The sequence below is a fragment of the Calonectris borealis genome, chromosome 26 (assembly GCF_964195595.1).
Source record: "Calonectris borealis chromosome 26, bCalBor7.hap1.2, whole genome shotgun sequence".
NCBI classification, from domain to species: domain Eukaryota; kingdom Metazoa; phylum Chordata; class Aves; order Procellariiformes; family Procellariidae; genus Calonectris; species Calonectris borealis.
In genome coordinates this window covers 2,408,047-2,425,177 of record NC_134337.1, presented here as the reverse complement: position 1 = coordinate 2,425,177, position 17,131 = coordinate 2,408,047, and the positions used below count along the sequence as shown (strand labels likewise).

General features: G+C 51.2%; 1 protein-coding gene across 6 annotated transcripts; it reads left to right on the top strand.

The window, feature by feature from the left end:
• The first annotated feature begins 175 nt into the window (after positions 1 to 175).
• LOC142093378 (cryptochrome-1-like) lies at positions 176 to 15,802 on the top strand. Of its 6 annotated transcripts, none has more exons than XM_075174495.1 (13): positions 179 to 461; positions 1,392 to 1,578; positions 3,710 to 3,961; positions 4,274 to 4,706; positions 5,683 to 5,799; positions 8,298 to 8,445; positions 9,040 to 9,180; positions 10,030 to 10,200; positions 10,349 to 10,489; positions 11,002 to 11,153; positions 12,149 to 12,246; positions 12,770 to 12,880; positions 14,315 to 15,802. In XM_075174495.1, exons 4-13 carry the CDS (start codon positions 4,294 to 4,296, stop codon positions 14,476 to 14,478), a joined length of 1,656 nt encoding a protein of 551 aa, XP_075030596.1. In that variant the 5' UTR covers positions 179 to 461; positions 1,392 to 1,578; positions 3,710 to 3,961; positions 4,274 to 4,293; the 3' UTR covers positions 14,479 to 15,802. The 6 variants fall into 6 exon arrangements, with proteins under 6 accessions (XP_075030598.1, XP_075030596.1, XP_075030595.1 ...); XM_075174494.1 differs by having other exon boundaries at positions 4,271 to 4,706; XM_075174493.1 differs by lacking the exon at positions 3,710 to 3,961.
• The last annotated feature ends 1,329 nt before the right edge of the window (positions 15,803 to 17,131 follow it).

Here is a 17,131-nt window from a genome sequence, read left to right as displayed (position 1 = left end):
TGGGTACCGCCCAGCCCCGCCCCCTCGGCGGCGGCCGTTCGAATTCGAAGTGGAAGGGCGCTGCCATTGGAAGAGCCCTGCAGGCGGGAGTACAAGCCCCGCCCCTTTAATAAAAGGCCGCTGAGTGGGCGTGGCTTACACAGCGGGGGGCGAGCCGCGGGCGCTGACGGGGCGGGGGGGGGAGCGGGCCCGGGGCGGGGGGCCCAGGCCGCCCCGCCGCCATGGGACGCCCCCGGCCGCCGCCCCCGGCCCCAGCCCGGCGGCCCCAAACCGCGTTAAACCTCCGCGGGCAGCGGGCAGGGCCCCGGTGGGGGCGGCCCGGGCCCCCCCCGCCGAGCGGCCCTTGCGTAACCGCGGCGGCCCGGCCCGGCCCCTCCTCCCCCGGCCGGCGTTGTGTAACCGGGCACCGCGGGGCTCCGGGAGCAACCGGGCGCCGGGCCCACCGCGCCCACGGGGATGAGGTAAACGCGGGCGCTGGGAGCCGCGGCGGAGGCGTGGGGCCGGGCCGGGCCGTTCGCCCCCCGCCCGCTGCGGGGTTGGCGCGGGGGTCGCCCCCTCCGCTCCCGTCCTCGTCCCTTCCCCGCCCGTCTGAGGGCCCCGGCCCGTCCCCCCACACGGGCAGGGGCCCCCGAGCCGCGGGCTGTGGGGGAAGAGCCGGCCAAGCCCTACACGGGGCTGGTTTTGGGGCTCTTTTCCTGGTGCGACTTAAAATGCCATTTTCTCGTATCGAGTGCTGTATATAGCACTTTATTTATCACCTAAGCTGTTAGAACAAGAGAAATAACACAGAGGGGTTGGATCAACAGCAGCCCCAGGTCTGGCTCCGTGTGGAGACTGGGATTGTGTAACCAAATTAATGCAAAAAATTCTGGATTCTTCCTAAATCCCAGTTAAGGAATTGTTCTTAAGCCTGTCAAATCAGTGCACTGTTAAACAACTTAGCAGTGACAATTATTCCACTTCAAAAGCCCAACCTGCAGTTTCGGAGGGCAGCTGCGAGGCTGCTTTTCCAGCTGGCTGACGTGTATTTAAAGCTTTATAATTGCATTACTATCGTTTCTAAGTGGACAGGCTTACAGCCAAGGAGAACATCCGTGATTTGACTTAGCTGGACAATCAAGAGTGCCCGCAGAGGAAATTAAACTGTTAAAAGTTTTCCTTCCTAGCTCCTGGGCCTCGGTCCGTACGTGCCCTGTCTTGCTCTGCCGGCTCCAAGGGGTGGCGGGGCGGAGGGCGGTGAACCGGCTGCCATCATCCTCCTCCTCTCCCAGGAATGACACAAAAGCCTCGAGTCGCTCAGACCGTCTTTGATGCAGAATCCACCTCGAGGCATGTATTTATGGTATTTAGGAGTGTTTAAACCTGGGTAACTAATTTCTTAACGCTTGTAGGAACAGGAGCAGCACAGCTGGATCCGGATGGAGATGCTCTGACGACCGCTGCCTCCCTCCAGCAGATCTCTGCCTGCAGAGAGAAATGCTTATCGTCGGGAGAGCCGTGATCAGCGGTTGTGTGGCATCCTCTTTTTGGGGCGACATGTTGTAAAGACCCCGCGGCGTCAGCCGGGTAACCCTCGAGGTAAGGCCCAGTTGTCTGATTTGGGGTTTTCCCTGCTTTGTGTCATGGTGTACTTCTCCCGAAGTGTGGGGATGCATCAGGTGCGAGGTATATTTTCTGCCCGCGGTGGTTGATTTTTGATGAACAGAAGTAACGCAGACGTGGCAGGGAGTCTGCCCGGCCTTGCTGGCTGAACGGCCTCAAGTCACCAGTTCACGGAGAGTTAGAAGAGTAACGGTGGATAAATCCGAACAGAAAGTCGATCGACAGACAGTGCCCTCCCCCCGTCACCCAGAGGATCTTCCCCTTCCTCCTGACGGGGCAGGAGTGTCCGAGGGTGCTGTCCCTTGGTGCTGAGCCACCACCTCCTTTCCGACACCACCCGTAGCGCTGCCGGGCCCGCACCAGCCATCCCCCCTGGTCCTTGCCACCCAGGGCCGGGTCCCAGCTCCCCGCCCGGCCCTGACACCTCCTCGGCTCTGGGCTCACTCCCTCCCCAGCGTGGCCCAGCCCCCTTTTCTGGAACCCCTGCTCCCCACCAGCTCTGATTCCCCCAGTCCCCTGCGCTGGGATCCCCAGAGCTGCTCCTAACCCCGGCCCCGCAGCCCACCCAGGCCCCTTCTAGCCCTGGCCTGGTGTCCCCCTGCCCTGTGCCCAGTCCCTCCCAGTCCCTGCCCAGTCCCAGTGCCCCACCAGCCCTGCAGGGGATGACGCCACTGGAAGGGATGGGTTGGGCCCCTCCCCACCCCATTGGACCCCCCACCTCCCCTGGAACCCTGGGCTCGGGGCCATCCCATGGGCTTTGTGGGAGGTCCCAGGTTTGGAGTGGCCCCATGGGTTGTGTGGGACCCCAAGTTTGGTGTTGCCCCATAGGTTGTGTGGGGTGCTGGGCTCAGGGTGACCCCATAGGCTATGTGGGGGTGCAGAGCCCTGGGCTTGGGGAGCCCCATAGGCTGTGTCCTGAGATGGCGGTGTTCCCATAGGCTGTATGGGGAGGCCCCACAGGCTGTGGGGGGCTGTGGAGCCCCTGACTTGGGGCAGCCCCTTGGTGAGGCCAGCTGGTGCGGGCTGGTCCTGTGCTCCTGCCACGGGATGCAGAGGAACCCTTTGCATGGTTTGCTACCCAAAAGTGCCAGCTGGGGCTCCCCCGAGCAGCGGGAGAGTCACCTTGTTTTTCCTGTTCTCCCAGGACGTGCGGGCAGGGCGGTGCCCGAGCTGGGGCGCAAGGAAGAGCACCCCGCAAAGCCCAAACCCCCATGTTCGGCTACGCACGGTGCTGCCCAGCGCTCGCGAGCCTGTGAATTTGCAGGGTTCGCTTATCAGGGGGTTGCAATGGGCTGTGTCACGGCCTGGGAGCGCAACTGAGTGACGCTGACGCGTGTTTTTGGGAACAGGGCAGGTCAGATCATCTTTTATGAGGCCGGTAAAGCTGTTGATTGTGGATTGAGCGGGGTCAAGGGGCCAAGTCACCTACTGCGGCCATTTGGGAGGGTGCGAGCGGAGCAGTTTGGCTGGAAGATCTGAACTGGATTAGAGATTAGTGTTTGGTTCTTTGCGAATCCCTAATCTCTTAATGCTTCTCTGGGTGGTAAGGCTTGAATCAGAAGCAGGCGTGGACCCATGTCGGAGGTGGGCGTTGAGCTTCCCCCCTCGTACGTGGGAGAGACCCAGCTGGGGAGACGTCGCTGGGTTTGGTACAAACACAAGGTGGCAGCTGGGCTCGTCGTTTCGTTTTCTGCCAGCTGCTGAGCCCATCACCCCGTGAGCAGAGCAGCCAGCAGTTGTGGGGCAGTTTCTCTGACTCTGCCCAGACTGAGAGCCAAGATCGGCCCTCCTGCCTGTCCTCTAAGCTCAGCTGAAGCAGTTCAAAGGGGAATGAATGTCTGCTAATCCCTACATCAGCCCCATCTTAGAAAAAAAGTAGTTTTGTGCAGTTATCGCCACCCAGCTCTGCTATGGAGACAGGAGGGCTTCTCCTGACACTTAGAAGCACCATGAGGTCTCCTGGGGCTAGGAAGGATGGATTAAAAACTATGGCAAACCGATGAATTGAGATATTATGCTCTGGTATCGGCGTTGTGCTTTGCTGTGCCTTGTTTCACCTTGAAGCCTGAACAGTCTTGTTAGTGAGGAAACATGCCGTGTCTTTCAGATGTCTCCTGCTGCAATCCAGAAAGGGTTTTCACTGCCAGAGGGTGTTGTATCAGGTCTCTGATGAGATGAGCTCCTGCAGAGCTGTTCTCCCTGCAGCCCGTTGTGTACGAATGGAGGCAGCGCTCCCTGAATCATCTTCTTGCTGTTGACTTACGGAGGGTTTGCTGATGACCACGTCTGTGGGGTTATAAAATGTTTTTGCAGTAAATGGAGCTCTGGCAGCTCTGTCTGTTTTGATTCCTTCCTTCTGGTGAGCGCTATTGGGATGTAATTTAATTTAGGGATTTAATTTAAGGACTTGAGTGATTCATTTGGGGAAGAAGCCGTTCTGTGTGGAGCAAGGTGGTGATACAGCTGCTGAATGGTGGGACTTGACTGAGGAGAGCGGTTTGGTCCTGTTTCTACTTCTCTCTCTCACGAAAAATTATCAAAAAGCAGAAGAGATTTGCAGTAAAAACAGCTGAGGGCTGTTTGGAGCTCCGTTTCTAACTGTTAATTGACCTTGTTCTTTAATAGGGATTGTGTATCCCCAAAGCCAACGGTTCCCTTCCTCTTTCAGCAGATCTGAGGAGAACAGCCAGGATGCCGCACCGCACCATTCATCTTTTCCGGAAGGGACTTCGTCTTCATGACAACCCAACGCTGCTGGCCGCGCTGGAGTCCTCGGAGGTCATTTACCCTGTCTACATCCTGGACAGAAAGTTCATGACGTCTGTGATGCACATCGGGGCCCTGCGGTGGCATTTTCTGCTGCAGTCCCTGGAGGATCTCCAGAAAAACTTGTGTCAGCTGGGCTCTTGCTTGCTGGTTATTCAAGGAGAGTACGAGTCTGTTCTTAGAGATCACATCCAGAAGTGGAATATCACACAAGTGACTCTGGATGCGGAGATGGAACCGTTTTACAAGGAAATGGAGGCCAACATACGACGTCTGGGAGAAGAGCTGGGCTTTGAGGTGCTTTCTCTGGTGGGCCACAGTCTGTACGACACCAAACGGTACGTGATTGCCCCGTAGACCAGTGAGGTATCTCCAAGAAGGTTTAATTCTAGATTTAGCAAGCATCAGGGAGAAAAGGCCAAGTGTCTCGGTCTTTCTGGATCCTAATGTGTTCCGTTTGAGAAAACTGGACTACCTGAGATGAATGTAGCACTGTTTGCCGGAGAATTTTTGCATGTTGGTCTGCTGGAAGTAACAGAAGAGATTTTGCACGGGTGTTAGGATGTTGGACTGTGATTTCAGCCTAAAGAATTTGTTAATTTTTTCCCTTTTGGCAGTTTAATTCACTTCAAAACTTACATTAGCTACTCCTTTAAACAGAGTGGAAGAAATTCTTTAATTTAATAGGACTTTCATGTAAAATTTTTGTGACAGTGTTTTTTATATCTTTCTAATCAACTTTCACTGGTGTCTGGATACACTTGGATCCAAACTGTTATGCAGAGCTGAATGATTGAAGATATTGAAATTAATCATAGGGAGGTGATCAGTAATAGCTAAAACAGCCTTAACACTCCAATTCTGGAAAGCCCCTAATTTATGTAAATGAATGGATGTGTGTGACTTGCCGTCTTGAATTCAAGCTGTCTGTTTGCACAGGTGATTGCTCACATAGAAGAATTATTTACGGCCCTGAACCCGTTTTTTTTTGTGATCAGACTGCCTCTGGCAGCCCCAGAGGTGTCCTGCACCTCGCACTCTGCCATCCCGGCTATGTCTGGCTGTACAGAGCTGCCCAGTTGAAGCCATGGTTGGCATCCTGGTCCCAAGTTTGTTGTCTCAAGTCCTGAGAGATGGCTCTCAGGATGGATGTACGTTCACCCAGAGAGGTTTTACTTGTAAAATCTGTGATTTCCACACTCAGTTGCATGGACTGGGGCTGTTCTGGCCTGTGCTGTCACCTTCCTATCCACCGGCAGCTCCAGCTTCCTTCTTGGTTTATATTATGGTGAAAAGTGATCTTGTTTTACTTAGGATTTTGGATCTGAACGGTGGGACCCCCCCATTAACATACAAGAGGTTCCTTCACATTCTGTCTCTGCTCGGCGACCCCGAGGTGCCTGTCCGAAACCTTACAGCTGAAGACTTCCAGTAAGTAACACCTAGACAGCAGGAAATTGCAGGTCCTTTTTCTCTGTCCGAAAGAAGAGCCAGGGCCATGAGGTGTTTTAGGTGTTACGACGCACTACTTCTATGTGCGGAGGGTTATCGATTGTATGTACAGGGGATGTGATTCTGCTATTGGTGGGAGGGGGCACAGCCCAAAGAGCTTTTGCAAGGCACATTGAGTCAGACTTTTAAGGTACATAAAAGGTTAACAGAGGAATCACTAGGGAATTACAGGTCGGTCTCTCAAGGGCGTGCTCTAGCTTCCTCACAAATCAAGATTCAAGGCAGGAATTGGATGAACCACTGTAGTTTGTTTTATGCAGGAAGTTCGGTGGAATAACCATACTGTTCCCTTCTGGCTTTAAATCTTTCTCTCCTCCCCTCTGCTGTATGGGAAGGAGGGACCGAGTTCACGTCTCCCAGGACTTGAGAAGCAGCTCAGAGTCAAGGTGTCTTATGTTTAGCTCTGCATGAGGAGAGGTCAGTGATCCAAAGGGAGGTAAGATGGGGGTAGGAGAGAGCTGGCCACTGGGGATGGGACTGCAGATACTTGGGACTTGTGTCAGGCGCCTCCCGCGTGACCTCAGCTCTGTGTCGGTAACCTGGGCTTAGGTCTTCCCATCTTGGGGGAATCCTGTTAATTCCCGAATGTTGTCCTCATTGATAAGGATGTTGTCCTCCGATGATAAGACCCATGTAAGTATTGGATTATATCAGTTCCTATATTTTTTCTTGCACTGTTTTTTTTCCCCTTTTTTCCCCAATTTGTTTATTTGCACTTTTTAAATTAATGATGATGAGAGATAAGTGGTTCACATGCTTCCCAGCAGGCCTGTGTTACGTCAGTGCTCTGAGAGATGCACTGGCCCCTTCTTCTGTAGGTGTCTGCAACAGAGCTGAGCTCAGTTTTTTCCAGGTAAGTAGAAAGATCTCTGTTGATATCTGAGTTCATTCGTGGTTTTTGAGGAGTCACCTGGACAGGCTGGATCGATGGGCCGAGGCCAATGTATGAGGTTCAACAAGGCCAAGTGCCGGGTCCTGCACTTCGGCCACACCAACCCCAGCAACGCTGCAGGCTTGGGGAGGAGCGGCTGGAAAGCTGCCCGGAGGAAAAGGACCTGGGGTGCTGGTCGACAGCGGCTGAACATGAGCCGGCAGTGTGCCCAGGTGGCCAAGAAGGCCAACGGCATCCTGGCCTGTATCAGAACTGGTGTGGCCAGCAGGAGCAGGGAGGTGATCGTGCCCTGTACTCGGCACTGGTGAGGCCGCACCTCGAATCCTGTGTTCAGTTCTGGGCCCCTCACCACAAGAAGGACATGGAGGTGCTGGAGCGCGTCCAGAGGAGGGCAACGAAGCTGGTGAAGGGCCTGGAGCACAAGTCTGATGGGGAGCGGCTGAGGGAACTGGGGGTGTTCAGTCTGGAGAAGAGGAGGCTGAGGGGAGACCTCATCGCGCTCTACAACTGCCTGACAGGAGGTTGTAGTGAGGTGGGGGTTGGTCTCCTCTCCCAAGTAACAGCGATAGGACGAGAGGAAATGGCCTCAAGTTGCGCCAGGGGAGGTTTAGACTGGACATTAGCAGAAATTTCTTTCCTGAAAGAGTGGTCAGGCCTTGGAACAGGCTGCCCAGGGAAGTGGTGGAGTCCCCATCCCTGGGGGTATTTAAAAGACGTGTAGATGAGGTGCTTGGGGACATGGTGTAGTGGGCATGGGGGGGTTGGGTTGACAGTTGGACTCGATGATCTTAGAGGTCTTTTCCAACCTTAATGATTCTGTCATTCTAAGTCTGCATACCACTGACGCTTCCTTGAACCTTCTCTGTGTTTTACAGGGAGGGAAAACCATACCCTGATGCTCTTCCAGCCTCACAGGGGGCAGAGGCCTTGGGGAAGCCTCAGCAGCTGAAGCTGCGGAGGAGATGTGGGGGGACTGCTCAGAGGTGTGGGCTTGGAGAGCCCCCACCTTGGTTAGGAAGGAGCAGCTGGGGAGGCGGCCCAGGGCGCTGATCTGCCTCCTTCCCTATGAATCCTCTCCCAGAGCAACCTCTCCTCAGAGGCACGGGAGCTGGAGCGGCCTTTGGAGGCAGCGCCAGTGCCCCATAATTATGCTTAGAGACTGAGGAGGCTCTTAGGTCCCCCCCAGGGATGGATGAGAGCTGGGGGAAGCTGGAGAGGAGGTGCCTCCGAGCCTTACGTAGCGGATGGGAAGCAAGAGGGGTGTCTGAGCTGTGGGGGCTGCAGCTGTAATCTGGTGGGTCTGTTCCTCTTCCCCCAGTTTAGGCTAGGCTTACCTGGAGCGACTGCAGGACGAGCTCTGTCCTCCCCAAGGAGAGTGCAGCCTGGGGTTTCTGGCTGTGCTTTCCTTCCCCTCTGCTCTGGCTGTGCTGCCACAGAGGCGATCATGGCCTGTGCAAGGGCAGGGGTCTTCCTCCCTCTTCTGGCTCCGGTTCCCTCTTTGAAAGAGGCCTCTCTCTCACATTAGGAGATGTAGGCCCCCTGACCCGGCCCTGGCTGAGTGTTACAGGGTGCCTCTCCCCGTGGATTTGAAGATCCCCCCGGAGAGCCTTTCCCCCTGGAGAGGAGGGGAGACCGAAGGGCTACAGCGCCTGGAGCAACACTTGACTGACCAGGTCAGCCTTGATTTTGCATGGGTGATGAGGGTGGCTCTAGACGGGCTGCGGTTAGTGTCCACCTTGCTCCTTTTACGTGTGGTTGTGTCTGGACGTCAAGAACCCGCTCAGCTGTTCCAGCTCTAGCTGAGTTTTTCCCTGCCAGGGCTTAGCTCTTGGCAGCCGAGCCTGCCTTGGTGCTGGCTGCTTTTAAGCAGATGCTTTACCCACTCCCAATTTCATAAAGTGGAAAAAATCTTCAGTGCGATGCTGTTGGACCGAGAGCGCTGTTCCCCATGTTACAAAATCACCCGGCTCTCTGGGGAGAGCAGAGCTTCACAGCACCCACGGGTGAGACGTGGCCTTGACGTTGGGCTTGGAGGAGGTCTGTGTATTTGGAGATCTTGGAGGAGGATGGCAGCCTGGTCTCAGGATGTTGTTGTCCTTGATGGTGGCATTTGTGGGAGGATGGGCGGTGGGAGCATTTTCCAGGCATGACATTGAACAGACCTTCTGTGATGCAGAAGCCAATTGCCAAGAGTTTTTTCCCTGTTTCATTAGCTGGACATGTGTCACCTTGTACTGCCTGACCCTGGATTTCTGTTTTCATTTTAGGGCTGGGTGGCAAGTTTTACCAAACCGAGAACAATCCCAAATTCGCTGCTTCCAAGCACCACAGGCCTGAGCCCATATTTCAGTCTGGGCTGTCTGTCAGTTCGCACCTTTTTTTATAGGTTGTCAAACATTTATGCTCAGGTAAGATAATAATTGGTCATAGTTAAGCAAATCCAGCACTCTCACGTGTCTGGCATGTGAGGCAAGGATTTAACACTCGGATCATCTTGGTAGAGACCTGGTGCATCAAAAAATGCTACTTTGCTAATGTCTTCTCACAGCATCCTATGAAATCTGTGAGTGGCTTTATATGTTGGGTGAAACACCTGTGAATGTATAGAGCTTTTCCCAATTAAATTTTATATGATAAATAGGGAGCAATGAGACCTGGAAGCAGCAGGGAAGTCCAGGAAAACCCTCCTAAAATTCAGGGAGTTCAAGACGTTTGCCTGATGTTTAAGTGAAGTTTTTGATCAGTTCAGCCTGTTCAAGCAGTTCTGTTTTTAGAAAGCATCTGTTTTCATCTTAGACAAGTTTTAACTATAGCATAAGCCAAAACCAACTTCTGAAAACTTGTTTGATTCTTAAGAAAAAGTATGGCTGAAAACAACCCAAGAAAACCAAGGTCTCCCTGAACCTCCTTCTTAAGAGTATCTCTTGAGACATGGCTGAGCTACCTGAATTCAGCTAGCTGAGCAGTTAATATGTTAATAAACGCATGTTTGGTTTAAGAAATCCCAGTGTGACACCATTTTGGAAGGTAGATGGAGAATGTTTGAGGTAACACTGAGGTCTAACAGAGTTCACCTTTGCTTTTGGGCATATAGCATTGCTTCAGATCTTTGATTTCTTTGGGTTTCACGGTAAAGTGCCATGAAGCCAGGAGTGTAGTTAGATTAATCTTTATTTTATGGGCCTGACAATCACAAAACGAGCAAGATTGCAATGGTATAGCTGAACTGAAGATTTCACCTCATGTGTCTTTTGCAGGCCAAGCATCACTCTCTGCCCCCGGTGTCCCTCCAAGGGCAGCTTCTCTGGAGGGAATTCTTCTATACGGTGGCATCAGCAACACCAAACTTCACCAAAATGGCTGGAAACCCCATCTGCCTTCAGATCCGCTGGTATGAGGATGCAGAGAGGCTCCACAAATGGAAAACGGTAACAGGATGCGTTGCCACAGCTGCTGTGTTTCAGTTTAGAGTTTTTCTGTTGCCCTGGGATTGTTCCCTGCTGGCTATTTGAGTGTGTAGGAAAGAAGCGTAATGAAGCTTCGTGCAGGAGGGCTGATGTTTCTTTTCTGCTGCAGGCACAGACGGGGTTCCCGTGGATCGACGCGATTATGACCCAGCTGCACCAGGAAGGCTGGATCCATCACCTTGCTCGGCACGCTGTTGCCTGCTTCCTGACGCGGGGGGACCTTTGGATCAGCTGGGAAGAGGGCATGAAGGTTCAATTCTGGTTTTTGGTTTTCTCTGTTCTGGCTGACCTTGAGAAACGCCTGCAAAACGTGAGCCTGGCAGCGGGCGGTGGTACTGTAGAGCCGTGCTTCGTTACTGAGCCTCACTAGAAATCTCATGGTTTATGAAATCCCGTCGTCTCTCGCTCGAGTCTGAGCCCTGCTGCGCTGGGTGCAGCGGTGAGAGGGTGTTCCCATCCCCAAGGCCTGATGATTTTGGATGATGAGGATATTGGAGCCCTGCTCAGTCTGCAGCAGGCCTCAAAGCCAGACCTTTGGGCTTTGGATTGCTCTATCACTCGGTCCTGCTCTAGCTTCCTTCTGACAAACTGTCTTGCAGGAGAGCCTTGCCTGTGTGCCCCGTGAGAAGGGTAGCCCAGACCAGCACAGTGCCGAGCTTCACCCTTCATCTCCCAGCCTGTTTGATTTTTTATTTTTTTTTTTTTTGCCAAGAAGGCAGCCACTTCAGGGGTGTTTCTCTCTTTCTCGTCCCTGAAGTGCAGGTGTTTGAAGAGCTGCTTTTAGATGCTGACTACAGCATCAACGCTGGGAACTGGATGTGGCTGTCGGCCAGCGCGTTCTTCCACCGGTACACACGGATCTTCTGCCCTGTCCGCTTTGGGAAGCGCACGGACCCCGAGGGGCAGTACATCCGGTAGGGCGACGCACGGCATGGCGCCGTCTGCTCCGTTAGCGCTTCCCTGGCTCCTCTCGGAGCAGGAGCTGATGAACTCGCTCTGTTTGAAACACATACCCCTGTGAAACAGGGGTCGTAGCAATGATTTTATCTAACGCATAAGGAAACTGAGGCACAGAGAAGCAAAGAGACATCCCCATGGTCGCACAGGTGATGACTGAGCAGGGCATTGTGTTGATTTGTGAGCATCTGTCGGCTCCAGCACCATGTTTGTTCACCAGGCTGACTCCTCTTTCTAAAGGGCTTGAGTAAAACTTCCCACAGCTTCCCCCGGCTCCAGTCTGTGCTGTTTTGTAGGCGGTCTGATTCATTTCAGGCACTTAAGTGTTATTTTCCACTCTGAGTGAGTCCTCTTTTCTTCAAAGTCTCCGTTTCCTTATCGCTAGATAAGGTATTGGTGGGCTTTCTCATAAGCAGTGGGTGATTTTACAGCGGGCTGCAATAGGAGCAGGCTGTGTTGATGTCTGAGCAAACAACTCAATTCCCCCACATCTCCTCTTCCTCACATCCTGTCTAGCCTTGTGTCTTGTCGAGGGGAAGCCCACGCTGACATAACTGACAGAGTGGGGCAGAAAATGACTTTTCTGTTCTGTGAGAATTTTTTAGATTTTTTTTAATTAGTTTGTTTTTGAAATTTATTGAGGTTTAGGATGAAATGTCAGTGAAAATGTTAAACACCAAAATATTTTGGATGAAATAAAAACTGAAGTAATGTTTAAATCAACCCATTTATTCTTTGCTGTAAAGTTAACTTTTGGAAGCTACCACCCTACGGAGGGTTTCATAACATAAAAACATTTCTTTTGTGCAAAATGAATGAGAACTTTCCCAAGGATTGTAGTATCGATATGATCACCAAGAATTAATATGGCATAGGTTGGTTTACACTTCTCTTAAATGTATGAGTATTTGTCTGCAGGGTTATAAAAACCCGTATTATTCCTGTTTTGTAGGAAATACTTGCCTATACTAAAGAACTTTCCCTCCAAGTACATCTACGAGCCCTGGACAGCATCTGAAGAGGAGCAGAAGCAAGCGGGGTGTATCATAGGTAATTCATTCGGATACCTTGCTAAGGATTTTGCTGCCCAAAATAATTACATGCGTGAGATGGAAGCGTCACACTTCCAACGCAAGTCATGCATTTATCTTCTGAAAATGGATTAATCCAGCAGTCTACCTTCTATCAATTCTCCTTTAAAGTTTTTTACTGGAGTCTAATTTCAGAGTACATATTTTTGCCTCAACTTCATGTCCTAAAACTATCGGATCACTCCAAGTTGTTGCCTTTGCATTTATCTGTCTCGGATACTTGGCTGTCTTTAAATAGTATCTGAACATCTTGTGCTTTTACGCTTGCTCTAATGCATCTTTGAAGTCTCTTATAAGCTTATGTCGAAATGGGAGCTCTTACTCTTTGATGGAGAGAAATAGGCACTTCTGAAGAGTGAGTCAGGTGGTCTGTCTTAGATGCCATTTATTTTAAGAAAAGCTGCAAGCATTTGCCCTGGTGCAAATCCAATGAAACGTCCTTGACTAGTTCTGTGAAGGCTGCTGTCTCCATGTTGCACCAGGTCGAGATTACCCCTTCCCAATGGTGAACCACAAGGAAGCCAGCGATCACAACCTGCAGCTGATGAAACAGGTCAGAGAGGAACAGCACGGAACAGCCCAGCTCACGAGAGGTGAGAGGTGCTGCAGCACTGGAGGTTCGGTGCGCTGCGATGCAGAGGCTGTCACCAGCTTTGGGGGTTGGTTTTGTGTTGATTTCTAGGACGCCTTTCCTCTTGGTTACCAACACCATGTGCTGCTCTTCCAGTTACTGTTAAAATGGGAAACCAGAGGTTGAGCAGCGTCCCTTCCCTTCTGGCTGCTCTTGCAGGATGGGAGCTTGCTTGTGCCTGCTGGAGGAATGCCTTCCCAAAAGCAGACCTTCTCTACCTCCATAGGTCTGCACAAACAGAATCTCCAGCCCCCAGGTTGGCGAGGTTGTCCTGGTTTCGCCTGGGATAGAGTTAATTTTCTTCCTAGTGCTGTGTTTTGGATTTAGTATGAGAAGAACGTTGGTAACACACTGATGTTTTAGCTGTTGCTAAGTAGCGCTTACGCTGGTCAAGGACTTTTCAGCTTCCCGTGCTCTGCCAGGTGCACAAGGGGCTGGGAGGGGGCACAGCCAGGACAACTGACCCAAACTGGCCAAAAGGATATTCCATACCATATGATGTCATACTCAGTATATAAATGGGGGGAGTTGGTTAAACCAAACAGAGGTGTATCTCCAAGGTGCAGAAATCTCTGCAGTTCTGCCCACACCTCTTGCGAACCAGAGCATCGTTGTTTGTCCTTTTTACCATGATCTACCCTGCCCTGTAGCAGGAATTCTTTGAGATTCCCACTGACCGCTAATTAGCAAAAAGCCCTTGAGAGCTGAGTTGCTCTAGGAAATTTACCTTTTGACCTTGTTTTCTAAATAGGTTAAGCACATGCATAACAAACCGGTAATTATCAGGTCAGGCTGGAACACTCAAACTTTGGGCTAGCCTGAATTAATTAGGTATTTCCAATCACAGAGATGTTCCACTTACATGGCACCTGTGCTTTTAAAATTGAAGTCCTAGGGCCTGTGATGAGCTTGTAGCCTCAGAGGAATCCTCCGTAGGAAGGAAAGTGAAGCAACGCTTTTGTATTTAACGGTATGTCATAGCAGCCTCCGTATATATTACAGAAACCCAACATGCAGCAGCCAAGGGGAGTCTTAAATATTCCTGCCTCAGTTGCTGTGGTCAGAAGGAATTAATTGTTCCCAATCCTGTGCGTACTAATGTACCCAGGAGGTTGCACACTGGTACCTTCCAGATATAACCAATGTATGCTGACAGCTCTTCCACAAACCCTTTGGTATAGGGGAGTAAATGTTGTCGTGATTGCTCTTGGGAGATATGGAAAGCCAAAATCTGAGACCCAGAGTCCCCTACTCCCAGCGTTGTTCTTGTTGCCTGTAAATAGAAGCATTTTCTGGCATGCTTTGTGACTTCACCTGCTGCTGTCATTGTGGGCTGTTGCACTGAAGTCAGAGAAGGACTTGCAGACTTTTAACTCTTCTTTCCTTCTTGCCGTAGATGATACAGATGACCCGATGGAAATGAAGGTAAAGCGTGACCACTCTGAAGAAAACGTATCAAAAGGAAAAGTGGCCAGGATGAGAGAACAAACCGAGATCCTGTCAGGGATTACCCGTGGGGAACCAAAAAATGGCAAAAGGGGAGAGCCAGAGGCCAGCTGAACTGGACAAACTGTACTCACTGCTTTGCCCTGCAGATAGTGCCACTCCAAGAAAAGTGTTGTATCTTGAATGTGTTTGTCAGTGCAGTTATTTTGAAGGAAATTGTCTGTCTGTGAGTGGCTTACAAGCCGTTTGTTGCAGCTGTTAGGTAAATTCAAGAGGTGACTGGTTTTGTCAGGATATGATGCTATAGAATTGTTCAAATCCACTGGATGTTCATGCATCTGTATAAATAGTTTTAGTGATAAATACTAGTCTTTCCAACATGCCAGATTGCTGTGGTTTAACCCCAGCCAGCAAATAAACCCCACGCAGCTGCTTGCTCACCCCCCCTCCCCCCCCCGCTCGGTGGGATGGGGGAGAGAATCGGGAGGGCACAAGTAGGAAAACTCCCGGGTTGAGATAAAAACAGTTTAATAATTGAAATGAAATGAAGTAGAACAGTAATAATAACAATGAGAACAACAACAAGAACAGAATATGCAAAGCAGGCGATGCACAATGCAACTGCTCGCCGACCATGTGTCACGAACGGGGGCCGAGCCCCCCCCCCCGTAGTTATTATCCTGAGCGTGATGTCACATGGTATAGAATACCCCATGGCCAGCTGGGTCAACCGCCCCAGCTGTGCTCCCCCCCCAGGAGCTTCCCCTGCACTTGGCAGGGCGTGGGAGGCTGAAAAGAGAAACCAAAAGTCTCCCCATCAAGGCTCCTCTCACACCAACCCCGAAAGACAGCACAGCCCCCAAGCTACTGGGGAGAAAGTTAACCCTGTCCCAGCCGGAACCAGGACACAGATAAATGTCAGTTGAAGAATATATGCGCATTAATGTGATCACACATCAGTGTTAAAAGCTTGATTTGCCTGTCTTGTAGAGACAGAGGTTTAGGGATTTTCAGGTAAGGTTTTTAAGCTCACAGTTTGTGCTTGCAGTCCCCAGTTTGGGGAGATACAGCAGAATGCAGCCTGTTGTAAGGGGGTGTGTAGTTCTTACGACTTAAATGGGGCTTCCCACGCATTTTAAGGGCAACATTGCAAAATGTCTCACTGAATTAGGGCTGATGTACAGCTTTCTTCACCATCACTCTCCTTCTTGGCTAATTCCTCTACAACTGTAGGGTAGATATTATTTCTATCATGTACCGCATGTAAAAATGTACCCTTCCATTGAAATGTCTCATTGTGAAGTTTCACAAGGCTGGATTAGTCAATTATCTCTGTAATGGGTGGGGTTTTGGTGGGGGTGGGGGGATTGGAGTGGGTTTTTAATCACTGTAGGTACTATTTTTAGTTTTAAAAGAAATAAAAATTATTTCTGACATGAAAATGTAAGGTCTGTAGAGCAATCTGTTATCACAATTGCCATCCATCTGTCCTCTTTGGAAACCTGGCTGCCAGACAACTCCAGCAGCAATCCAGTGCATCCAAACTCCTTCACCTTGAAAGCATCCGTGGACCTAGCACAGAAGCAGCTCGGGACCCATGTGCACCAGGAGGAGGCCAAACACTGGTCCCAGCAGCATCTTCCAACGCTGCTGGTGACCTACAGGACCTGCAGTACTGCGGCACTGCCTTCTGCTTCTACAGTAAATACAAAAGCTGCAAGGACTGTCAGACCGATCCGAGAGGCTGGTGGTACCCTCCTGCGGCGCCAAGCCTGCATCGAGCTCCTGGAGGTGCTGATGTTCCTTGACATTTTAGCTCTTCAGCCAACCCAATGATTTGCAAAGGATGACCAGAATGAAAGGCAGTTACCGACCCCTTGACGAGGGGGAGAAGGCCAACGCAGTGCTTGTTACTTCGGGGAAGATGACTGCTGCTCCGAAGCCTCCCGGCATCCATCATCTCTTTAACGGGGTTCCTTCCCGTGCCTAAAGGGATTTATTGCATCCGCCTCTGCAGTGTTGTAGCCCAGTGCAGGTGGCCACAGGAATGCAGAGCTGGTTCTTGCCTCATGTCTTAAGGCATAGTCATTGCCTTCAAGCCCTAAATGGGCTGGTCTTTGGTTACCTAAAACATCTCTACCTTGGAGTGCTTTGTGTCACCTGAGCTTCATCGTGAGTCTTGGGAAACGCCTAGCACAGCAGAAGACAGGACCAGCAGCAGCCATCGAATGTCTTTTGCTGTTCAGCATCACCTCTAACATTGTGGTGCAGGAGATGACTTCGGATGCTCAATGGTCACGAACATGCATGCAGCCAGAGTGGCATCCACCCTAGGAGGAGAGACTTCCAACCACGCAGGTGGCCCTGGTCAGCAATCAAAGGAGCCTCTTTGGGACTCCTTTTGTTGCAAAGCAGCTGCAAGGTCTGGTCTTCGGTTGGAAGGAATAGGGTTTGTGTCTGCTAAGGAGTTGAAATAGGAGTAGGAGCACTGTTTGAGCAGGAAACTGCAAGGGCAATTGAGCTCTAAGACATCTGCTTCTGGCTGACAGAGTAGCAATGGAGAAGTTCCTGTGACGCAAAGGACCGAGGTCTAGTTTGTGACCTCATGGCAAAAAGACTTGCTCAGCAAAAATGAACTACTGAAAGAAAGTATTTGTCTCTCCATCTTCTTTTTCTCTGCTGTGGGGAACCTGACCTTGGAGGCAACAGTATTTGCATGTGGAATTGGTCAGATTTTGAGCCAACAAAATACACCCGGCTTTCTGCT

Excerpts from the sequence above, each read along its gene's own strand:
- LOC142093378 (XM_075174493.1), top strand. The coding sequence starts at position 4,294 with ATGCCGCACCGCACCATTCATCTTTTCCGGAAGGGACTTCGTCTTCAT. Across the intron at positions 8,446-9,039 it reads AGCAACACTTGACTGACCAG|GGCTGGGTGGCAAGTTTTAC; the intron begins GTCAGCCTTGAT and ends TTTTCATTTTAG. Across the intron at positions 10,490-11,001 it reads GCTGGGAAGAGGGCATGAAG|GTGTTTGAAGAGCTGCTTTT; the intron begins GTTCAATTCTGG and ends CCTGAAGTGCAG.